The sequence below is a fragment of the Anser cygnoides genome, chromosome 7 (assembly GCF_040182565.1).
Source record: "Anser cygnoides isolate HZ-2024a breed goose chromosome 7, Taihu_goose_T2T_genome, whole genome shotgun sequence".
NCBI lineage: Eukaryota > Metazoa > Chordata > Aves > Anseriformes > Anatidae > Anser > Anser cygnoides.
The window spans coordinates 10,842,861-10,868,488 of NC_089879.1; the positions used below are offsets into that span (position 1 = coordinate 10,842,861).

Here is a 25,628-nt window from a genome sequence, read left to right on the forward strand (position 1 = left end):
CTCCAATATGACCAACAGTATTTACTTTGTCTCAGCAGAACTCTGAAGACAGACAACATACACCATACACTTGCATACAAGTTACAGCAATAAAACCAATCATTTTAATTGAAGCCATTAAGAAAACAGGTGAGGCAGTATAAATGATAAAGTTATACCTAGGAAGGAAGAGCTAGCACTTTCTAAAAAGCTTTAAAACAGCAACAGCCACTTTACAAAAGATTTCAGGGAAGAGAAAGTTTTGTAAACTACAGGTACTGTATAAAGGTAACATTAACAATTATCTTATAAAATACAGCAGAGACAAAATGGATACTCAAGCTCCTTTGAAACTAAGCCTTTTGGGGTCTTGGTTAAAACGTATGTTCAAAAACTATTTTGAAACAAGGACTAAATGCTTCATATTTTTAATTTACAGTTCCGTGGCATAAACATCGCACTATACACATCTTCCAAACAAGCAGTAAATACAATTTTGTTTAACCATGCGTGGTGTCATCTTCTACAAAGTCTTTGGCCATTTCTGCTGTGATCACATCAATATGACTAACCTGGTGGAACAAGAAGAAATATAATTATAAGTAGCTGCCTACAGAATAAAACAGCCTTATTTACAAAAGCTCCAGTTGACTCAGCAATAAGCTTACAATGAATTTCTAGTCTCCTTTTAAAGAGACAGATATTTAAACTTGGAAGGAGAAAACTCCAACACTAGACTGTGATATTTCAGTGTTGCATTTCTAGTTATAAGACAGATTCCCTTCCAGTTCTTATTGTAATGCACAAATGCACAGGTTAATAACGTTCTCAGTAAACACCATAATTAGAAATTGTTTACCTTGTTTCTGAATTTTACACCATAGAACTTGTCAGCTGACTCTAGCAGTTCAGGCCTAAAAGTTGTTGTAATAAACTGAGCGTGTTCTGCTAGTTCCATAATCATATCTAAAAAAGAACATAAGATTATTTATTAATGTCATCTTTCTACTAAAGTAGGGTATGTCTTCATACGAGACAGGCAGAAGTTTGCTGTTCCTTATTTAAAGTGAACATTTGGTTAATATGAAAAACATTCAAGAAAGGACCAATGCCAGGTTTAAGTATCATCATTAATTTCAGTCTTACCTCTGATAAATTCAACCATTCAGCAAGAATCACTGGGTATTAAACTTCTATAATAGAAAACAGATAAAGCACTTTTCCAAATCAATGTGGTGAGCTAAACATTCATTTTTCAAACTACTTTATTTCAAAACCAGGACTAGTTCTACCACGCTAAAGCATAGTAAGGAGACTCTTTAGAAGCTGTAATGCCAATACAGAGCTTCTACCCAAAACCTGAGTCCGCAAAAGTTTTGGAAAGCACAAAGTTAAATTCTAACGTGTTGGGATATTTGAAAGTGTGCCTTCGTGGTTAAAAAAGCTTTCACCCGAGATAGCAAGTAGTAGAAGACAGACAGTCATTTCAAACACACGAAAGATGAGTACAAGGTAGATAGTTACCTGAAACAGCTTTTCTGTGTTGAGCATCCAAGGCTTGGTCAATTTCATCGAACAAGTAAAATGGGGCTGGATCACATTTCTGGATAGCAAATATCAGGGCTAGAGCTACTAGGGATTTCTGTCCACCTGAAAGTTGCTGCATTTCTCTCATTTCACCCTGCTTCCCTGTGAATGATACCTAGAGGAAAACAATGCAACAGGAAGATGAACAGGACTAATTAAATGTTACTTTTTTAAAAATGGGAAAACTGTCATTTAAAAGAATACTCAAAGTACTGAAACGCAAACACTTCTCCTTACCCTTATGCCAACTCCAGTGAACTGGTCTACAGACGGAACACTGCTCTGTGATCCAGATCCCCTTTCACTCTCCGTACTGCCTTCACCTTCATCCTGGGACTGACTGCCTTCCACATCTCCTTTCTTCATCACTAATGTGGCCTTGCCACCAGGGACTAACTTCTGGAATACTTCACTGAAATTTTTTGACACCTTAAAGGAAACAATCATTTTTGTATCATGAAATCAAGCGCAAACAACAGCTGTTCTTACATGCTCTCAGACAGTATTTGTTTCAAAAATGGGAAGATCCACATTCAAACTTAAGCACTAGTTAACAGGATACAACACTTGGTCTAAAAACATGGCCTAAGCCAACTGCTTTTGTAGTACGATATTTTTCACTTTTTTTTCTTCAACAAGATGGTAGAATTCAAATGGAAAACAGCAAAAGCTGTTTGATAAGCGATTTACTTCAGTAAGCTTCAGATAAGATGTCAGTTAAGCAAATGATGTGTAGGAGAAGCCTTCACACACTTTGCACTTATGATCCTTTAATAGCATTAGGGAAGGCTTAACTAAAATCTAGAGAATGTATCACTAGACCTTCCCCAGAAAGGGCTGTACATAGTACAGTCAACAGAAAGGAAGCATTTAAAAGGTTTAAAAAGCAGCTAGAATGTCAACATAGTCAACAGCAGCTACTTAAAATGCCAGCTTTTTTCTTTTTTCAGCATTAAACCCACAAAACAAATAACGTGATGCTGTCTTTTATTACTATGTAACAGCCACGCTTAGCGTATGTTTCTTCTCATATAGCTGAGGGGACTATTTCAACTAGTCTTTGCTACTGTTGTCATCTTGTTACCTGTTTGAAAGTCAGCTGAATAGCCTCGTATTTCCTAAGCTCAAGCACATTCATCAGCTCCATGATGGATTTGTAGCCCCTGTCCAGTTCCTCTTGTCTTTTTATCAGTTTTTCCTTCTGCTCTGAGAAATTTACAAACTGGTCTAAAGCTTTTTTATTAACATGACTGTACTTCTTCAATTCTGTATTGCACTGCTCCAGCTTGCGGAATAACTGTGTATGGAAAAACAAAGTTATTTGCAATTCTAGCCACATTTGACACTCAAGATGTAGATGAAACTAGTATTTTGGATCAGTACCTTTTTTTGCCCCCCCCCAATAGCATGAAACCAACCACATTTATTACCTGCTTTAAACTTAGTGTCTGATACTTTTCAAAAGCCTCCTGTGGAAGAGAACCCAGTTCTCGGATTTTCTTCATGCATTCTTCCTTCTTCTTGAGGAGCATCCCTTGCCTGTTAGTCATTTTTTCAAGTTCTTTTGTGTCATGGTTAATGGCATCCATATGCTCCTTCTCCATGTTCTTCCAGCGCTCCATGCTCTTCTGCAGCTCTTTAATTCCTGCTTCTGTTTTGTCAATGGAATTATCCAGATCTGAGATATTGGGGAAAAGCACAAAGTGGTAAGTCTACATACCTGCATAAAATCCGTAATTATCCATCCAACGATTTAAGAAAAAGAGACAATTTAAAGAAAGATCTATTATGAAATGAACAGAAAATTAACTTGAAGACAAAAAGTTAAGATTCCCTCTTCCCTTCCACCATAAATATACAGCTTAAACACAAAGGCTGTTATTGTTAAAGTCTAGAAAGACAAGCAAAAATGAGTGTGAACCACACAGATACTATTTCCCATTTGACAGTAACTTAGTTTTAGACTATTAGGGCAAAATTCAAAAATAACTGTAGAAGATCACGACTTGTACAAAGGTTGCCTCAAAAGCACTACACCCTGAAGCCAAAATTCTGTTATCACTGACACCTACTTGTTGGTACTACAGTGTGCAATTGCAGACACTCAACTTGTTTGATTTGCACAAAATCTTGCTTCATTTAACTTTTGAATCATGTTCCAAAAAGTCTGTTGCACACTATGCAACTACTATAGCCTACTCAAAATGTATCATTACTTCTCATATTACAATATGTATGAACTTTCAAAACACTGGAGATTTTTCTTTGAGTAAGTAGCGTTACCAACCATCTGACCGTGCCAGAGTATCTTTCACTCGTTTGTTGATAGCCTCAAGTTCTGATGTTGTAGCTGTAAGAACTGTGCCACCTTCTGTTTCTCGTAGTTCATTCAGTTCCTACAGAACAAAGTAAATACCATCAAGCTTCCGTATCGCAAGGGAACAAAAGTGTAAGCCAGATAACCAACTTATCTTCCACTATTCTACATGTAACTTAAAATATTTTAGTACAGCTTTAGAGAACAGTTAAATCTTTATACTTAAATCTTTAACCAGATCATCATTATGATAGCTCTGTTCTATATATACTGTGCCTACACATAGGCAGTATATATAGACAGGATTTTTTTTGGTCAGCATCTCACATGTTCCTCAAATAGTACACTGAGATTTAAGTAAAACACGCAACTCAGCTTGGATTAAGGGAAGCAAGAAATACCACTAATTACAGAGAGAGATGAATACATATTTATCTAATCATTAATACATCAAAGCTCTGGAAATAAACAAAAATAGACTGCAAAAATGCACTGAAAACAAAATCCTTACTTGTTCCACTTGGTCTAAGCGTTTTCTCAGATTTTCATTGAGATATGTTTCAACTCTTGTGATAATGCCTTCTAGCTTAATCCTCTCATTCAAAAGCTGTCTGTTTTCCTGAAAAAAAAAAAAAGTATATTCGTTGTCTCAACTGACTCTTAATTCATTTTTCCCTTGTTAAAAATTAAAACAAACCCATTCTTCACAGAATTCTGCGTATGAGAATATTTCACATCTTTGGATTGTCACTCTAATTTTAGCAGGTAGAAATAACCGAAACTGTACGTTGTAAAATTCACCCAGCATTTAAGGAAAACATACAAATATACTTAGCAGATGAGAAAACTCCAGATGTACCAACCCCCACCTGGCAGAACACTACTCAGTTACAATACACTCAGCACTAGTGACTTTTCACACAAAAGGACCAAAATAAGTTTTTATTGGGAAGGTACCACAGTCAATGACAAGACATTTTCATTTCTCCTCTTACTTGCTGTAGTTGTCGAATTTCGTCATTAAGAGCATCCACACGTTTCTGATCTTCAAGACTGAGTTGAGACAACAAATCGGTCCCCAGTTCTGCTTTTAGCGATTCTCTAGTTGATTCCATAGCGTGTAAACTTGCCTCCAAGCTCTGTAAGCTGCGTTGCTATGGAACAGGTATTAGACAGAATAATTCCTCAGAGCAGCCCACAGATTTATGAATTTCACTTTTCTATTTATGTAAATATTTACTGTGACCATCTCTAATCATCTTTTCATATTTCAATTATGATGTTAACCAGAGAGGAATGCAAATTTATCAATCACATCAACGAAACAATAATATAAAACCAGTAATGACATTCAATATCATTTTACTGTACCTTAGGCATAAATGTCTTTTCAGACTGCTGCCTCTTCTCCTTCAACATTTTCATTTCTGATAAAATACTGTCTCGAGAGGCTTTGAACTTTCTCTGCTGCGTCTCAATTTGCTGCATTTGGTTCATTAGCTGGTCAATTTCATTATTAATCCATACAGTGGGCTAAGGAAAATTCCATCTTAAATGCATTTCGTATCTACTAGTAACTTTAGTTTTTACTCGCTTTGCCATATTCATCTGAACTCACAAAACAAATTAAAATATTCAGTTGCACAGAAGCAATCAAGAACTATCAGCAAACTTAACTTCATGACCCTTATCAACGCCAAGAACAAACCATAAAGCTTGATTTTCCCATTACTTTTCCAACACAGCACTCAGAAGATACACATTTAAACTTGTAAGGAAAACCTTGGATCTTGAAAAATATAGAAGTACAGATGTAACAATGCAATTAACCCTTACTCAAATCTGAGGCAAAGAGTAATTTTTATGGCAACTGTCATACAGGTCAAAAGGATTTAATGAACTCAAAAACAGAAGAAAATTGCATAAACCACTTCTGCCCCCAAATTCTAGGTACTAGACCTCAAGATGATGCTACAGCATTAACGAGCTTCCAGAAAAAGGTGACAGTTATTTGACTTTTCATATAAACAGACTAAAAGACCAGGACTGTCAAACAACTCCCTGCTTGATTATAGTATAGTGCTCTCCACACCACCATCCCCAACATATGCTGGCTATGTTATGTAGCAATTCAGGACACAAGTACTAAAAATATAGCACAAGTCGGAAGAGGCAGTGAAGGTTACCACAGGTAACAAGAATACCTGGTTATAGCGGTTACTATAACAAAGGAGTAGAAAGTATCATAGTGTTTAACCTCATCTCTAAGCTTGAAAGACCAGGACAAAACATTAATGGTGACATTTTAACAAAGCTCCCTTGTTCTGAAGCCTACAGTGACCAGCCTCTGAGAAGCAAAATACTGGACAAGATGCATGACAGGCACTCCTGTATCAAATCCACATGTGCTCCTGTTCCCTTCAAAGCAAGCAAGTCCTGACTGTATTAAGGTCAGTTAATACTGAGTCATGGATGACAGCTTAGAAGCACTCAATGCTTCAATTACCATGTTTCGGTTATATTTCCCTGGTACAGAAATGTTACCAACAGCAGTTGTATAGAAAACTATTTCTTAACTATTTGCATTGAGCTAAGAATTAGTTTTTTAAAAAATGCAATCCTGACACGAAAACAACTGTTGTATTTTAGAATCTGTTATTTTCACTGGTGATACCAATTTCCACATGCAGGGCTTCTGTTTGTTTCTACTTTGACTTTTGTTATTAAAATCCATACAATAACACACAGAACCAGGTTGCACAAGCAGACATAACAAATGCCACCACTGATACATAACATTTACAAAAGTCAATCTGTTTCTCATCCATTACTGCAACTGCAAAATGAAAGCAGTCATCACACAACCTTTCCCAAGAAAAACAAAAGGATATTTTCAATGTTTCTGCGCAAGTTTTCATTGAGTTTTGCTTCAAGTTCACCAAGTTCTTCTTCTGCCTTTCTAACATCTTTTTGCAATTCTAGCCGGGACTTTCTTGTGTCATAATAACCTCCAGTCAAAGCACCACGATGGCTGACTTGATCACCTAAACAGCAAAACAGAATGAGACTATAAATTGCACATCATATATTCTCCATATTATTTAGAGAGGTTTTTATAATACAACTTTGCAGAAAAACTGGAACATTTCAAACAACCTGAAGAAATGCTGCATTAGCGTCATGCATCAGTGTCAAGGATTACATTACTTGAAAAATATTATGTGAAGTATTTATTATAAGTTAAACGTTTGTTTTGGTATTCAACTGAAAGTATTTCATTCCTCAAGACCAACAGATTGCTATTATTGCCCTAAAAAAAAAAAGCTAGTGCTTAAAATTAAATAAGAAACCATGCAGCTTACAAGAAAGTGTTTATATAAGGAGAAAATGTAAATGCCTAGAACTACCAGCTTTAAAAGTCTTAGACTTATTGGGCAGGGGGGACAAACAATAAGAGTGCATGGAGTCTGCCCTCCAGGAGTAGGCAATTATCAAGAGGTATAAATAATTTTAGAGAACATAACATGCACCTGGCATGTGGAATAGTCCACCTTGCACTTACCAGTAATTAAACCCATGCATTCACACCCTCAAAGCTATTTCAAGTTGGTGGAATACACCAGAAATATTCCAGGGAACACATGACTGCTAAATTTGAAAGAATATGCCTATAAACCTAACCTGCTTTGCAATTCTCAGGATGGAAATACATAGCTACTAACTTTTAGATCATAAGATAATTCAGGGACTTGTGAAGATATTCTATATTTTCAGTATTCTGCCAACTGCAGCGTTGTATATATCAGTCAGGTATATTATTTAGAATAACATTATTTTGACAACACTAATAGACTATGATTAATGAACCTCAACACTTGCATTTTTCCAATAAATAACTTATAAAATTGCAACATTTACCTTCCAGAGTAATACAGTCCATGGTGAAAGCTCTGGCCAGCTGGGTAGATACTTCCATGCTACGGCAAATTAGAGTCTTTCCAAATACATGTTTGAAAGCTTTGTCAAATCTTGGATTGTATCTCAGTTTACTGATCATAGGAATGGCATCCTGAAGTTACAGTTATTTTAATGAGAAGAGTGCAGTAATATAAATACGGCAAGCAAATTGCAACTAATTCAAGCACATTTCAAGAGAGCCCTAGAAATAAAAGCTACATCAAGAGTAAAAATGCAATACAATCTGCCTTATAACACCGTATTCTTTAAAGTTAAGCCTATCTCTAAATCACTGAAGATGAATGTTTGTCTTCACAATCAGATTTCTAGAATGAAGACTTCTGGAGCTCTGCATATCATGATACAGAGAACTGTCAAACCCTGAACTCAAAGCACAATATTGTGAACGATTACTTCAGAAATAGGTAAAAAGATGACACACTGACTGAACATTCAGGACGAATACTGTATGGAAATCAAGTGCAGTATTTTGCAATTTTAGTCTTCAACAGCTAGGCTCGAGCATTAGGTCAACTATGAGTCTGCTGGGAATCTTATCTGAGTATTAAATTACTACAGAAACAAGCTTAATATGTATCATTTATTGGCAGCAAAAGAAATCCTCCTCCAAAAAAGAGAGACCTGTCTGCAGAGAACAGGTTACAAACATTAATACAGTTAATTATTACTAGTAAAGCCCTCCCAAAATTTCTAGCACGCTAGAAATCTGATTCTTTTGTTTGCTTTTTCCTATATTTATCCAAGGAAAAAAGGAAAGTAGCAATTTTTAAATAACTTACTCTACCATGATTATTGTAGGAAGTCATTATATTTAAACAATTAATTCACTAAGTTTTGAATGTGAGCAGATTCTTCCTTGAAATGCTTGAGTTACTTTTTAAGTAGTTGTCACTGAAGGTCTTTTTTAAATATAAAAGCACAAATCATTTCAAATAACTGAGAAAGTGTCCACAGCTGTGACAGGACACTATCCTCCTATTCAACTTTCATCCATGGCAGGCTTTCAAATTAAAGAATTAAAATTTAATAATCTGTGCAATTAGTTGTCAGGTTATAGGAACACTCTTCCTTTTATTAACACCTATGTACTCAGAAAGGGAAATTCAACTTCGAAAAAGAAATACCTGGCAAAAAAAGTGTTTTGCTATCAAAGGGTTTTTGATACTGGGAAGTGATACATTAGTTGCAGTATTTAATTGCAAACATTCAGCACCGAAGAATATAATGGGCAATAGGCCCACACAGTTCAAACAACAAAGGCTTATATTTACGGAAAAAATAGAGGAAGGCTCGAAATGAACACTCACATTAGTCTCAGGATAAGCAGTATCTCGAACATCCAGCTTGTTCAAAGGGAGGAAAGTAACTTCACCAGGAAGGTTCATTTTGTTAAATTCCATTAAGATTTTTGTACTGACTTCATCAGAATCCACGATGTGATAAAACAACCTAATTAACAAGTCCAAGAAACAAGCAAAAGCATGACGGTGCTAGAAGCATAAATATATTTGTACGTGAACACTAAGCAGGCAGGTAATGTCACATATCACTCACTGTACAGCCACACTGCACTTGCTCCAGTTCATTTTTGTGCCTTAAGACTAAGTAAGCAGATGGCATTAGTTTTATTAGAACAAGATCACTGAAGATTTTTACATTCTACTATCCAGTCACAAAAGCAGCTCACTTACATGTTGAAACTGTGCACATAGTACACAGCTTTTTTTTTTTTGGTTCACCTGTAAACCTCTGTCCTCCATACCACTTCAATTCACCCACTACTCAGCTTTCTTTGCATGAGTTTACAGAGTTTGTCTCAACCCTCAGTACACAAACGAGAAAAGACGACTACATCTATAACCCTGTGCATGACAGACTAGCATCAGAAGGACTGAAATGTGATCTCTCCTTTGCAAGCTGAATTAGTTTGCTTATTATTGCTTTTTTCCAAACCTCAGGTGACCGCAGGATTCAGGGAGAGCCATGAAGTACTTTAAAAAAATAAAAATTCTCACATACACAGGTGTTTCAGATGACGGGCAGCATTTCAAATTTTTGAACAAGTATTAGCATGAACTGGACCAGGGACTGATTACATACAAAAAAGATGAATTAATTCAGAACTTGAGATGGTGCCAATGGACACTCCTGGAATATATTACTTAAAGACTCACTGAACACACCTTTTTCTGGTGTCTAAACTGGCAACTGCTACTTAAAAGCTATCCTTGCCCATGCGATTTTCTAGCATAAGTGAAATAACTCCTATTGTTATCAGTGAAACATCAGCATTACTTACTGTAGAATGCTCTACAGTGGACAGCTTCTGGCAAGTATCTGGAGCATGGGTCTTGGGCCTTGCCTCCCTGCTCCCCACAAACTCCCTCCCACCCTGGAAGAAGTTTAAGAGGCTAGGATCAAGTTTTTAAAATAGGCAGAATTCTTCTTAGTTCCTTCTTGATGTTTTAAATGATGCTATGTAACAGAGTTTGAAAAGAGGAAGACCAAAGCTCGAGATTACAAGGAGAGCAAAAAAACTCTCAAAAAAAAAAGCGGGAAGGAGCACCAGATTTGATTGCAACACTGCAGCTGCATAGACGTAAGTAACACTGAAGAGTAATTACCTGTTCCCCGCAGTAACTTCAACACAAGTGTAGAAAGCTGGTTCACATTCAAAGTTGTTCATCACAATGCCATGATAGCCATTTAGAACATGCTGGTTTATGCCTTTTCGACGGAAGTGCTCCAAAACCTTGTTTATGCTGTCTATACCATTCAAAATGGCCTGTTAAAGCATAATTCATTATTACATTGCAATTACAAAAGCTAGAAAACACATCCATTTTATCTTCACCTTCTAGAAAAAGGTAACCTCCTTTCTCAAACTCCTGCTGACTAATCAGGAGTTGCTGCTTTAAAGTAAGATACCTAAATAGTTAAGCATACCACATCTTAGGGTCTGTTTCCTTTTTTTTAAAAAAGGAATATATGTATCAAAAGTATTGAGAAGTATTCCATATCTACCTGGTCTCCTCACCTCTCCTCTGTTATCTTAAGCTTACAAAACTAATAAACTAATTTCAAAATACTTCTGGAGCTAGAAATATTTGGAAAAAACAGCCTACAGATACAATTTATCCACCTTAGTTATTTGGTTAGTCTTACCATCATAGCTATCTTTAGGAGGTTACTCTGACTTTTCCATTAGGATGGGAAAGAAAAGCTTCCACATGGAATTATCACAAAGCATCTTACCTTTCCCGTTGCTGCTCTGAGAAGCTGCTGTTTCTTTTCTAAGTCCTCCCGCTTTGCAGCAAGAGCTTGTTGCTCTGCATTCTCCTCTCTCCATAGATAACTGCATACATAAAGCATAAGTATTTTAAAAGTGAATGAAATTTTTAATTTTTATTTTTTTAAATCTAAAGACTGCTAATTGAATGGGAAGGCTAAGTGCAGAAGTTCAGACATGGCTATACTTAAAAACATACCTACATGCCATGTGAACAACTACACAGTTGGGGTCCTTCACATTAAGTGAGATTCAGACATATTTCAATTAATTACTAACTTTCTTTCGCTCTGTAGTTCATCCTTTTTATTTTTCACTTCATAGTACTTTCTGTCCAGTTCTTCAACACGAGCCTTCACTTCATTAAGATCCTGGTCCAGTTTCTAACACAAAGAAAAGATCACTATGAAACTACAGCTCTTTTCAGGTAAAATTCCACCCCCACCCCCCATCAAATTCAATACTAACAATTACTACTTAGAATTCAGAAACAATTCTTACAAAGCTTTTCACAAAACAAATAGTTACAAACTATAAAAGCACTAAGAATAAAAGCGTCTTTGGCAGCAAGTGAGCAGCAGCAAGTTGAAGTGATCAAACAGACTGCAAAGGAGGCACAAACTGCACATATGTGTGTTATACAATGAAACAGCTCACTAGGTCATTGCACTAAACTATATCAAAACAGTAACTATCATACACAACCATGTGTAGCCATGTTCTGAAGTAACACTTCTGATAAGAACATACATACTAGTCTTGCATATCATGCCATGCTGATATTAGTCAAAATTTTAGCCTGCTTTCCAGCAGTATTTGTGCTTTACCACAGCTGCCATCAAAAGCATGCTGTTGAAGCAAATGCACAGACCTCCGCCCATTCCTCATTGTAACACCTGCCATTCTCAAAGCAGCTTGGGGCTAGCATGCAGATTACATTTTCATAGTTATCTACATCCAGAAGGACCAGCTACTCTCTCAGTAACAGAAGTTTTTCCAAACCAACTTTGTAAGTTCCCCATGGAGTTTCACCCAAGACACCTTATGTAACTCCTTTAGCTTGAGCATAAATCAACCTTCCCTCCGGAGAAGAAAAGCGAGACACTTTTATTAAAGGAATCAAGAACACTTCAAATTTAACACCTTCACTTCTATCTAATAATTCCTATTGAGCCATACAATAATGTTACAATCAGTGGTAAATGTTACTTGTTTCAAAAATCAACTCAGAATCATTACTTACACTACATGGGTGATGCCTACATCAGGTATTTTACCAGAACACTATTCTTTTTAAACTATATTCCTAGATCTTTTTTCAGACTGACCCTTGATTTCAGTAGATATATTACACAAAGACAACAAATGTCCCTCAGCACACACAGGGTGACAGCATTAGCAATGGATGCTCTCTTACCCTAAGTGAAAGATTACCCCAAATTTCACTCCTGCAGCTCCTAGCAAAAGTGATGTTTTTGGAGTGCACTGCTGTATTTGCAGTTACAGCTGTTTCTGAATGCACGGGAACTAAAATCTGAAAGTTATGCAGATAATACTGAAAGCTTAACCTTCTGCCACTGATAGGGACCCAACTGCTAACCAGCTGCAGTTGTGATGCAAAGGTAAAGAAAGCATTGGCAGCGGAGTTTGAAAGATACTGTTCTCTTGTCTTCCCTGAAGAGGGAAAACACCCAACCTCTATGAAAACATAAATTGTTATCCATATGGAATGGCCACATTCATCATAAACAAGAGCAAAGCAGATTATGTCTCTGAAAACTCAGGCCAAACACTTTGTGGGGAAAAAAAAACAAAGAAAGTAAATGTAAACAAAGTTTGAGGCAGTGTTGAGGGGAATTCAGAGTTTATCTGCAGGCATTTCCAAAAACAGATTTTTAAAAGACTACACCCCATCAGAAAAGCCTGTATTCATTGTAATTATACTTACACTGTACTGTTCCAAATTTTTCTCCTTATTTGCCTCTGTATCCTCCAAATCCTTGTGTATAGCTGCAATCTGCCGCTTCTTGTCGTTGATGGCTTGATCTAGAGACTTCAGTTCTTTCTTTATCCACTTATCCCTTTCTTCTTTGGATGTGAACTGGCTTCCCCGACCTTGTTTTGCATAAAGATCTGTTCTTTCCTGCGTAGCCTGTGCAAGTCTATTTTGAGAAGGGGAACACATGCTGTATTATGAAGAACTCTTGAATATATGAAGAAAAAGCACTGAGAATTACCATAAGAAATTTCCAGAACTGTCACACCATGCTCTAAAGATTAAGCACCAAATCAGTAACAAAAAGAGAAGGATCACATTGTACACAATAAAACCACGCAAAAGACTTCATAAAACAGCAAGTCCGTAAAATTCCACAAAATGGTGAAGGCTGAAAATTAAGTTCACTGAATACTGACTTCCCCCAGCCTTAACACCCAACACTAAAGGAGGCTTCTTTACACAAGGACAGACACCCCTTTCTGAAATATTAAGTACAACTCTGAACATATCACACATGGCTGTTCTGCTAGTTATCTTGGTTCTTTCTAAAATGCTTTGAGTTCCCATTGTAGAACATCACAGACCTAGCAATTCCTCTCTCTTCTTTTTCTTTTACACTGTTGAATTTTGGCTCCGTTTCTGCTAATTCTTTCTGTTTCTCCTCAATTTTCTCAAGAAGCTTTTGCCTCTCTTTTAACAGTCTTTTCTGAAAGTAAAACAAAGCAATATTTAAAGTGAGGTAGTATCAAAAACTCTGTATCATTAGATAAATACATAATTCTGAAGAATAATTTAAGCAATGGAATTTTGCAGTCTTACAAGTATCTCTGATACCACATTGTTTCAACAGTTAAGTGAATTCAGTTACAATTAGGAAGAAGACATGCCAAAAACTTAAGATACCTGTTCTGCAAAGCTTACAAAGTAATGAAAGGCTACAGCCGAAAAACAAAACTTAGAATGTAAAGCTAAAATGTCTTCAAGGTACAAATATACTACCTTGCACCAACCACCTTTTATTCACTCATTATAGTTACGTACCCTTTGTTCACTGTTGCCAGCTAATTCATCCTGCAGGTCTTTAGCCTTAAGCTCTAGTTTAGTCCTCTGTTTAATCTGCTCCTGTCTTTCAGCACTAAGTTGTTCTTTCTCTTCTTTCATTGCAGAAATCTTTGTCTTCAGCTCACGAACTTGCCGTTCTATTTCCTATGCAAATTTAAGTATGTAGAATTTTAAACACTATATGCACATTTCAGTATCTAAGTTACGAGCATTAGGTAGATTAAGGTACACCAAGAAATACAATAAATTTCTCCCATTTCCAAATAGGATGAAGGCATAGGTTAGAAATTAATTTTTAACTTTACTGGTTAAAGCTCTAAGTGTAAGAGCTCTTTTCATTTGTAGTCAAATAACTCTGGAGTCTGTGTCTAAATTCAGACTTAGATAAAATGTTTACATACACAAGAAAAATAAAGAATCTAACGGAAAGGAAAAAGACACCCCTCGTTTTAAGTATTTTTACCTCCATTTTATCTCTAGCATCTTGCTGTGCATCTCTCAGCTGCCTGGACTTCTCTCCACTTGTCTCTCTCTTAGCAGAAAGCTGCAGAGAAAGCAGCTTAATTAGCAAAACTGTTTTAGTAAACTTCCAGTTTCAGAAAGACAAGCATAATTTGTTGAATTAGCAAAGGACATGGACAGGATTTTATTGAGGAACATAAGCAGAAATCAGCAAAAAGCAAAACAGCTCACATTAAATTTTGTAGTAGACAATGTATTTTACCTCATCGAGCTTAGCTCTGGTTTCATTAAGCTCCTGATTATAAATTGTATATTCTAATGCTCTCCTCATTTTATCCCATTTCTGGTACTGAGCCAGCTCTTCTTTCTCCTCTTCAAGGGTATGAAGTCGTTCTTCAATGTATTTCAACAACTCATTGATCTTCTCTCGCTTGCCCTCTTTAGAAAACAAAAGACAGAAGTTCAGTTAAACACTTCAACCTCTTCCAGTGATTAACTATTTGTCAGCAGTTATGAACACAAAAAGGAGAACCAGTGTCCAGGAGATTTTTACCTGTTTCTTTCATTAGTGAAATACTCTCTTCTTTACGTTCATCGTACACTCTGGTACCAGCTACTTCTCTTAGTAATTTCAGTCTCTGAGAGTCAGGAGCTGTGGCCATCTGGTTGATCTGAAAATTCAAGATCTATAATTTCAATATCCTGCTCTAGACATATGGCTTAGTCAACAGATCAAAGACTGTACTTTGCTTTTTTTTTTTTTGCTGTGCCTGCTTGCACAAGGTTTTGGGAATATCTCTACCATGCCGCTTAAAAGGAAATTACTTTAGAATTGCTAGTATTCCATTTGTAATTCATTTTGTTGTTTTTCAAATGCTACCGGTTCTTACTAGAACTCAGGAGCTCCAATGTTATGTAAACCACAAAAACCTTAACAACCTCAAAAATATATTTAGAAGAGCTAAATCTCAGGCCTTTATTCCTGCTGCTAAATCAGCTAGTTTAAACACCTCCATAAAAAACACACTAAAAACGGGGAGGGGGAGAGGCTGTTAAATGTTAAAACAATTCAGTTCATGGAACACTCATTAAAGCCAAAACACACAAAGCCAAGGTAGAACTCATTTTCCTTCAATACAATTTGAGAAGTTGCATTATTTCAAAAGTAGGTAACTGTTTCCAATTTGTATTACACTAAAATCTAGTACTAGTATTTTGACTTTGTGCTTGCTCTAAGAGTCACATGCACCAATCTCCATTACAAAACAGTGATTTTCCAGCTGAAGTCCATTTTTTAAAAACACACATTCAGCTGTGTAGAAGAATTTATGTTACTAAACATTTGAGAGGCTGTACTTCTGGGTCAGTGTTGGAAAGGAATTCGAAGGTGGCTTTGCGCTGTTTCACATGTCCCTGAATTAGAGAAAATGAGGAAATAAGCGGTAGAAACAAAAACTTAAGCAAGGTCGAGATAAATTAACTTGGACGCAGTGTTAAAGATGAGCTTTGGGCAGTGGCCAATTGCTGGCTGGCTTTGAGGCGCATCTGAGGGTCTCTGATCAATGGGGTTACAGGAAAAGTGTATGTAGTGGAGAAAAAAGGGCAGTAAAGGCTTTCTGTTCAAGAGCCATCAGCAGTCCATGTCTTTCATCCCTTCAGGTCACCATTTTTGCCATCCAGTCTTCCTCAAAGTCTCCTGCATTCCCCTTTTGAGTAGTCTTTTCAGTAACCTTTTGGAGCTGGCAGTTATCACTGTCTCCATCATGTCCCACTGCTGTGAGCCATTAGAAGTCGTTCCTGTCCTTTGTCTCTAGATCTGATATTCTTTGCTACATTCTTGGGTCTTGAAAGCCATCTAATCTGGGTGCCATTAACACAGGTCACACTGTGAGCCCTTTCCAGGCTTTCCGGTTCCACACATTTCCCCTCACCCACAATTCACAGTGTTTTTAGCATATTAACAATTTTCTACAGTCAGCACCTCACCTTGAAGCCCAGAAATACATGAACTTACACCAATACAGTTACATGAATTAAGTTTATTTTGCATGGAATTGCAAAGGTGATTGTATCATTTCTAAATATCAACATTTACTGCATTAAAGCATTTTTTTCATTTTAAAATCAACATGCACTACTCCAACACCTGCAATGATGCATCTAGAAGAATTGTTTCAAACTAAAACAGATTTAAGTTATTGCAGCAGAAAACCAAACCTAACATTTGCCAACCAGGATACATAGTATTTTTGATAGTAATTTCTTTCACTTTCTGTAAAAGAATCTTACCTTTCCTTGTTTGACAATATAGTATGGGTTACTGCGAGAAAATCCAGCACTTTCCAGAAGATTCATTACGTCATTTTTCCTGAAACGTTATTGTGAATTTATTAAAAACACAGCAAAAGTGACAGTGAAGTATCAGAACAACATATCACTTACTATGATCACTGTATGCAATGTACGCTCTCTTCAAAAAACCGTAAGATAATACCTAATTCTAAGGTGAAATTGGGATAGAAAAGGAAACCAGCTAAAATCCTATAGCTCTGGAAAAAAGATGAACACCTGGCTACACAGAGGTGGCAAATACAGGTACATATCACACAGAAGGATAATAAACAACCTTAAGTCTAGTGGCTGTTATTAAAAAAAAGAAAGAGGCAGGCCTGAAAAATACTATATAAGCAGTTAAGCAGGATATTAATGAATGAATTAAATTGTAAATTCAAAGAAGTCTGCTGTCTATTACACAAGGACTGATGTCCTTAATGTCAAACTACTGGTACTCAGTGTTATACAACGAAATCAGTATCGTTCATGGAACTCATGAGAAATTGCTTCAGACTAGAGATGCAAATGTTTACTATGACTACGTAAGTTTACAGAAATACTGCTCAGCTCATTCAGCTAAGGCAAAGAAGTACCTACGTCACCATTTTCTTGTCTAAGAAATATTGGTCCTTCTTGGCTCCAATGACTCTGCGAAGTGAGACTTCCTCTTTATCAATCTTAAGAAAACAAAGACAAGTAAATTTAACTGTTTGCAGTAGGTATAACTAATCCAGAACATTTACTGCACTTTTTACAGGAACTAATTCAAAAGCAGCTCTCATACTAACTATTTTTTAATAATACTGAGAACTGGAGTCTGAAATGATCATCTATTTCTGAAGCATTTAACTTACCGGTAATCTGTTGTCCGAATTGTCAAATATAATTTCCACAAAAGCTGAAATAACACGAGGGCCCGTACCTTCCTACAAAAGGAGATATTTTGGTTAGATAATTCCCTCTTTAGAAGGATTTTGAGCTCATTTATCTTCCCTTCTCCCTGACAATTACAATTCCCCTCTATTTCCATGGATCTGAAAGGGAAGAGCATCTATGTAAGTTCCTGTACGTATATTTTTAGTTCTGAAAATCTTAGATAGATATTCACAGGCATGCATTAAATTAACTACCTATATATAAAGATAATGTATTACTTTGTAATAAGTTCCCTTTTACCAAAGTAAAAAAGTAAACTAACATGTTTAAGAATGCTTCCAAAATAACTGGTTTAAAATATTTACATCCCAGCAATTGACCATTTTTATAGTAAAACTGAAATGCATTTATTCTGATGTCTTATTATCATACACCTCACTTACATGCAACAAAGCCAATCTCTGCTCTGGGCGAAGATGACTGAACTCATCACTGAGGACAAACTGAATTGCTGTAATAAAAAACAGAGGATTTATTCTGTCCTTTAGAGAGAGATTCAGCAGTTCCTAATGTAAAACATACCATTGCACATTACTGTCATACCACTACTAATATCTTAGTGTTCTTTTCACAAAGAAAAAAAACATCTGCTGGATTTCATTCATCACTCAGCCTGCTGTACACTAGAATTTCTCAGAAGAAATTGCATTGTCACCACCGTACTAGTTCATTGAATAAGCAATTAACAATGCTGAACAACCTAGGATTCACACGCTTTTCTCTACAAATACATAGTACACAAGCCTGGGTAAAAACGCTAAAATACTGAACACTTGACAATTCATATACACTGACATCAAAGTCCACTGGCATCTCTACCTTGACTCTCTTCTCCATTGATGCTTCCACACCACATAATCATACGTTAAAAGTTTGCGTGTTCAAGTAAGCTTTGCCATAAATTTAGCCAGTAAGAATGTGTAAAGTAACTGCAAATATTACAATCAGTTTTCAAGGCAGGTGATACTTAGAATCAGTTTCCTCCTGTAAATACTTTTCTGCCATTTAAAAAAATCTTAGAAGACTCTTAAGAGAAATTGAATAGTGATGATAAACCTGAAGGTAACTAATAAGTGCATTAAGACCTTTCTTTTCATCACTGTCATATAACGATCTATCTGCTGGTACCATAAAAGCTGGTCAAAGAAACTCTCTAAGACTCAATTTGGAGTTTTAGAAAGCAGGCATTTTTTAATTGTGGCACCGGATGCATGGGGGATCACTTCACCTAGTGCGCGTGCTGAACTGTCCAGGCTACAGGGGTTATAATCAATCAAAACAAACATATCGATCAGGTTTCCAAGAAATAATTCTCACATTCATACTATTTCCCATCATTTGTTAAAATGTGGGAATGTTCCTCACATACACGCATGTTTCCACTGGTGGTCTTCCAGGGGTCTCTGGTGGTCGTCAGTAATCTTCCTCACTACGTTCACTGCTTGAACCCAGTTCTTGTGCATGCTCCAGCCATCTCCTTCTTTCTTATCTTGTTGTTCCAATTTACCCACCCATACTAAACTAAGCCATTTACATATCCAAAGATGTACATACCATGAGTTCCTCACCTATTCTTTACAGGCCTCTGGGCCTAGATTATCCTGCCCTCTTTCCTTCCCCTGTCCTGTGTTACAATTATGTATGGTCTTACAGATAAGGCTGATCTCCTTTAGTAAGGTAGCATTATACATAAAAAGTTTCTAGTCTTCCTTCTAACTAAACATAGTAAAATATTTCAAATTTTATTCTATTATTCTATCAGGGAGAGAACCATACGTCCTTCTGACTCGCTATCATGCCACTCCTTGTTAAGGAGTTCTTCAAGGAGTTCAAATTGGTAAACCAATTTATGGAAAAAAAAACCACAAACACCCTTATATCACCACCATCCCAACGATATTATATAAAGAAGTTCACCCTTACCATAAAAGAAGTTGCTTTTTCCAGATCCATTTCTTCCCACTGAAGATTAAAACACAAAGTTTATTACTACAAATTGAAATCAATTAACGTGGCAACATATGTTAAATTTTGCACATAAATATTCAAGAACAGAACCCAAACATAACACAGCCAGACAAAACAAAATCTCAAGGGAATGAGATAAATTTAGTAGATGGATCACTTCGTTACTCTCTACAAACAAGACTGAGCAATCCTTTCCCCACTCAATCACAATGACAAATTACAACGCTATTCTATACAAGTAGAATAATGGTTAAGCCAATCCTATGTAGTCCCATCCTTTTATTTTTTTAATACTGGTCTCCTGGTGGAATCAACCAGTAGATGCTGGTCCCAGCATCAATCTTTTATATTTAACAAGAAAAATTACATTCTTGCACACTCAGGTTGACTCAGGTTGGGTTAAGTATTCTCCACTTGCTAATCCAGCAATGTTTTGTTTTTAAAAGATTGGAAGTACCATTTATACTTCAAAGCAAAAGTTTCAAAAACATTCTGAAGTGCTTTAGCAAGGGTCAATGTTTTGTCTTTAAGATCGGCATCTACTGGGTCAACTTCAGAACTGCTCGCCTTCCAGCAACGAGCATCCTAGGCTTTTCATCCCTTCCTGCCTGAATGATCTCTACATTAACTACCACACTGCCTCCAAAGCCCTCTAGATTCACATTTCACAAAAATAATTGCTATGTTTTGTGATAGGTTTTTTTTGGTTTTGTTTTTTTAATTAAATCAAGCAATAGTGAAACTAGATTCTCCAGCACCCCCCCCCTTTTTTTTTTTTTTAAGAACACTCATATCTAGATAAAGTTTTAGCTCTTACTGAAGTAACATTACTTAATACAACATGCTATTCAAGTCATATCTAGTTTATCAGTTCTCAGAGTAAAGCCTACCTACTACATTTCTACGTCCAAAATTAACTGTTTTCTATTGGGTCAGCAGTCTCAAAGTTGCTGCATCATCAGTAAACTCAGTAAAAATGAGAAAGCAGGAACAGACGTCCATGTACAAAAATAGGAAGAGACGTGAGAACGGTGCAGAACAACATGCTCTTAGATTAGATATTACATAAAAAACAACATTGTGAAGTTTGTGTCGCGCTTTTTGAAGATCCACATTCCAGAAATTCAACCTTCCAAAGCTGGAAGAAAGATTATCTTTACTGTTTTTTCTCTGCAGCAGTTTATGGTAGCTAGTGTGCTTACTTAAAAGTTACCACACGTACACAAAAAAAAAAAATATCCTGTACAAGGTCTCTGCTCTTGGTCCTAGCAAGCACAGCCTTTAGAGGAGGACTGCCTAATACAGAGATCATAGGCCTGAATGAACAATTCACTCAGTTGCTGAAGACCTATACTGTTGTCACAGCAAAAATTGAATGGTTGAGTTCTTTGCTGTAAATTGAATGCTCCTTGTGACAGGTTACAGATAAATGTAAACAAGTTTCCAACACAGAAAATATAAATAAATTAATCAAAGGTGGGAAGAATATTAAAAACTGTTAGCGACTAATTTGATCAACATCTGAAACAGCAATGCAACTCGAGTTAGTGTTAGAAGAGAGGCATCAGAACTTACCAATGACATTATGTTTTGAGCTGAATGGATCCACAATGGTTTGGTCCCTGTAGCTTCGAAAGCCTTGAATGATCACCTAACAAGAAAAATGAGAGACTTACCTCTGTTCTTAAGCACTTTTTAAACTTTAAGATTTTAGAGTGCTTACATCAATATTATAATACACTTGATTCCTCTCCCTCCCTCTGCCCTCCCCTTTAACTTTCCAACTCCAGATCAGCATCTTGCCCCTCAACTAAGTATCACTATGATGTAGGGAAAAAAATCTGTCCCTAAGAGATGCTGGCACCTATCTAGGTCAAAGCACAGCAAATGAGAGAGTTCTAAGAGTATTTTTGTAACAATCTAAAACTGCACAAGAAAATGTATTTGGATCAAATATTACGTACAGGAAAGAAACCCCCAACATATCAAGTACTTATCGTACCAGGGCCAGATTTACAGTTAATTTTATAACACTCTCCACATATAGCATAAGAAATCTACCTGCAAGTTCTTTAAGTAGAGGAATTACACACCGTAAACACTATTGGATTCTACCTATTTCATATGCAAGATGGTCTTATTTTTGTTTTAATGTGCCTAAAGACAGAAAAGTAAAATAAAGAAGTCTTGGTTCTGGGTAATTCACTTCCTAAATAAACACATACAACCTACACAACCAATTTAGCTAGGGAGCTACACAGCGAGCAGGGATCTAGAAGCACATCAAGTTTCAACCATTCTAGCAGTGATTTGAGGTTTGTCAGTCCAAATATGCACAGTACAGTGTCAGCATCTCTACTTCGATTCCCCATAGCAGCAAAACTGATCCAGCTTCCAGCACATCTCAGCATTAATCAACCCTTTCCAAACATCAAAAGCTGTGCTGGAAGACTATACATGGGCTTTCCTCTGCTCAGTAAGACATCAGAAGGACACCGAACACCTGAAGTTTTGACACTTGCTGATCTTTTAGCAAGAACGTTTACAGAAGGACCAGAACTGACATTTTATCTCTGTGCCCTTCCCCCAGCTTTTCCCCACCAGAAGCAAGATCGTGTTAAAAATAATGCCATCGATGTTTCATCACCATAACTAATACAAAGGAGGAATTACTTGTTGGGAAGACAGCAGGATGTGTTACAAAGTATTTCTCAACAGTGTAACTGCTGAAGTTTAGACAGCAAAATGAAATTTTGTAAACACGTTGCATTCAGATCTAAATCTAAAGCACCTGTATTGGAAGCAACTAAGGATTTCAGGATTTAGTAGATCAAACTATAGAAAGAAAGTTGAAGACAATGTAGTAGCTGAAGACATCCCAATCACAACATCTGTTAACATGGGACCCCACCCCTCACCCTACAAAAAACAGTCCGTTCTATCTACCAAATGGGACATTTTCACAATAGTAAGCTCTGCTTTATTACCCTTGGCTTTCAACAAGGAAAGCAGCCACAGAAAATCCTACTCAGGTCTGGGCCAAAACAACTACATTGACTCATTCTGGTTTATAATTAAAAAAATAAAAAAATAAAGTTAAGATGTTTGTAAACAATGTTGCTTCCCAATTCACCAGACTTCGGGGAAAAAACAGAACTAGCAAAAGTTTGGTCTCTACTATTTTTCTAGCTTTTCCTATACTACCATAAAAACACCCCGACTGGAATAATTCATCTTTATTCTCACAGAAACTTGAAAGCCTCTACAAAGAGCTAAAGACAACCAATCGTTATTTCTTGGACATTACTACAGAGGTACAAACTTTTCCCACCCACATCCCCAGGCAACGCTTCAAATACAGGTGGGCTCTGAATACCATTTTCCCCTACTACATAGCTTTTTTTCTAGATGGCTTCTCACTTTATCCACCCTACGCATCCTGAAGCCTCAGAACTTCTTTACTGGCTTGCATAGCCTCAACTTGAGACCTAAATCATTTTAAAGCTCAGTAATGATTTTGGGAAGCTGTAAGGTAAGAGATATTGGCAAAGTCACCCCTCAATAGCTTCACGCTCTACACGTTATACATCTCTTCTATGGCTCCTAGGACATTATTGCTAATGGGCCACCTAAATTCCCCCTCCCCATGAAACTCCTTTTCCCTGCTTTGACTTATTTTGGACTTCTTACTACAACTCTATACATCTTCACTAGTGTTTAGGATTTTTGCAATTCAAGTCTGTAGATAATTCTTATTCAAAGTCTTTAAAGCAACACGCATCATATACCAATTGTTCATTTAAAGAAATGTTTATTGAAATGAACATATATAAGTAGTGGTAAGAAAGCGGCCAAAAAAGTCAACCATGATATGCATCGTTACATACTACTGCAGTTATATACTAACTGCGGTAATATTAACGATAACCATAACCTTACAAACTAGCAGAAGTCCATGCAAGGACGTTCCTTTTATCTGAACTTTAGCTGTAGAGGGCTCTTCAAGGCTGATGCACACAGGTAGTGGTCCATGCCCGGGGCCCCAGGGCTCCTCCCCAGTACAAACGGTAACTACTGTTCCTCCCAGGGGAAGGGGCAGAGAGAAGCACTTGGAATTTAGACACGTTTTCCTCAATGCACCCACAACAGAGTTTAAAAAAATAAACGGCTAACAGCTGAAGGACACCTGACAGCCTTTCGCGTACGAGCCCGGTGCGGGTGCAAGCCCACAGCCCGAGGCCGCCCGCAGGGCCGGCACACCGACGCTGCCCGGCCGCAGGGTCCCCGGGGAGCCCTCAGGCCGGCCCCGGGCCCAGCCCTCCCCCAGCACCGAACGAAGCGGCCAGGGCAAAGCCCTCAGCGCCCGAGCCAGGCCCGGGCGGGCGTTCTGAACTCCGCAGCCTTACCTGCTTGATGTACATGGCCGCGAAAGGTGCGGGAGGCGCCCGCCCGGCTGCCCACACCGCCTCGAACCGGCACAAGCGCCCGGCGCCTCCCCGCGCCGCCACCGCCCCTCAGCCCCCGGCCGCCCCGCTCCGCGCAGCGCCCCGCTCGCCCCGCACACAAACAAAATGGCGGCGGGGCCTCCCCCGGCCCGGCCCGGCGCGAACCACTGGGCACCCGAGGGAGGGGGAGAGAGGGGAGGGGAGAGCGCCGCTGGGCGGCCGGAGAAGGGATCGCGCAAGACACGCCGAAAGAACACTTTTTAAATTTCTTATAAATGTCTTCTTGGCCTTTCAGGGCTTTATGGAGGGGAAGAAGACCGATACCGCCCCCTTCACGTTAAGGATCCCCCCGGAGAGTTGGGAAAAATGGTTCCTCCCGCCGAGGGGCGGGTTGGGCGCCAAAGGCAAGTGTGAGCGAGCGGCCGAGCGCGGCACGGCGGGGGGGCGCGGGGCGGGGGCGAGAGGGGCGGCGGGGGGGGGCCTGCAGGGGGCGCCTGAGGCGATGGGGACCGGGGCCGAGGGCCAAGTCCAAGTGTTCACACAGGACGTACAACAAATGCTTGAGCTTCACCCGTAGCTTGTATCAAACACCTCACACACCAACCCGCCCAAACCTCGGCACCCCCCACAGGGCACTTTGCCCGTTTTCCCGTTGTTTCCACTCATTTTTTTTCCACCCCGTGCCCCTGGGGGTCTGTGAGCCCGGGTGCTGTCACGACCACAACATCGGCACGGCTGTCCCAAGAGACAGCAACTTCAGCTCCCTCAGAGCCGCAGAATTCCTGTGCTCGTCCTCTTCACACTAATAAAAATTAGATTTAAGCAGGACGGCCTGGTTCCTGCCTCTCCCAGAGCAACAGGCGGATGGATTGCTTCCCCCGGCGAACATGACAATCTGCCCGTCCCAGCCATCCGTAACCGCCACCTAATGAAATGGCCTTAGCAAAGGCCCATCGGGAGGCTGTTGGGATGGATTTCAGCAGCACCTTTAAGGAAATGGCTCGTTGTTTCCTCCACAAATACAGAGCTTAAAAACCTAAAGCCCGTAGATGGGTCCGCAAACAAACCTGCAAAGAAAATCCCTGCCCGGCTGTTCTGCCTTTACTACCAAACAGCTTGGTTCAATGGCACGTGGGGGGAAGGATTTTTCGCCATTTGCATTCCCCAAATTCCCATCGCTTTAGGATTTCACAGAGTTTGCCATCACTCATGAGCCTTGCCGCTCGTTTTGGGGCTGCTTCGTGCATGAGAGCTTTCCCGGGGAGCAGTGAG

At 38.3% G+C, this 25,628-nt stretch overlaps 1 protein-coding gene across 1 annotated transcript; it reads right to left on the bottom strand.

Moving 5' to 3' along the window:
* Positions 1–6: 6 nt before the first annotated feature.
* Positions 7–24,485, bottom strand: SMC3 (structural maintenance of chromosomes 3). Its single transcript, XM_048060580.2, has 29 exons — positions 24,318–24,485; positions 21,487–21,562; positions 19,867–19,905; positions 18,327–18,394; positions 17,862–17,933; positions 17,605–17,684; positions 16,963–17,041; positions 15,227–15,344; positions 14,936–15,111; positions 14,675–14,755; positions 14,191–14,355; positions 13,734–13,855; positions 13,099–13,312; positions 11,430–11,533; positions 11,117–11,216; positions 10,486–10,646; positions 9,169–9,310; positions 7,802–7,952; positions 6,775–6,927; positions 5,255–5,406; positions 4,879–5,037; positions 4,395–4,502; positions 3,854–3,962; positions 2,997–3,244; positions 2,651–2,863; positions 1,804–1,995; positions 1,504–1,681; positions 839–945; positions 7–551 (listed from the first exon to the last, which is right to left on the bottom strand). Exons 1-29 carry the CDS (start codon positions 24,330–24,332, stop codon positions 480–482), a joined length of 3,654 nt encoding a protein of 1,217 aa, XP_047916537.1. The 5' UTR covers positions 24,333–24,485; the 3' UTR covers positions 7–479.
* Between the last annotated feature and the right edge of the window lie 1,143 nt (positions 24,486–25,628).

Excerpts from the sequence above, each read along its gene's own strand:
- SMC3 (XM_048060580.2), bottom strand. Across the intron at positions 11,534-13,098 it reads AAAATTTGGAACAGTACAGT|AAACTGGACCAGGATCTTAA; the intron begins GTAAGTATAATT and ends TCTTTGTGTTAG. Across the intron at positions 4,503-4,878 it reads AAATTCGACAACTACAGCAA|GAAAACAGACAGCTTTTGAA; the intron begins GTAAGAGGAGAA and ends TTTTTTTTTCAG.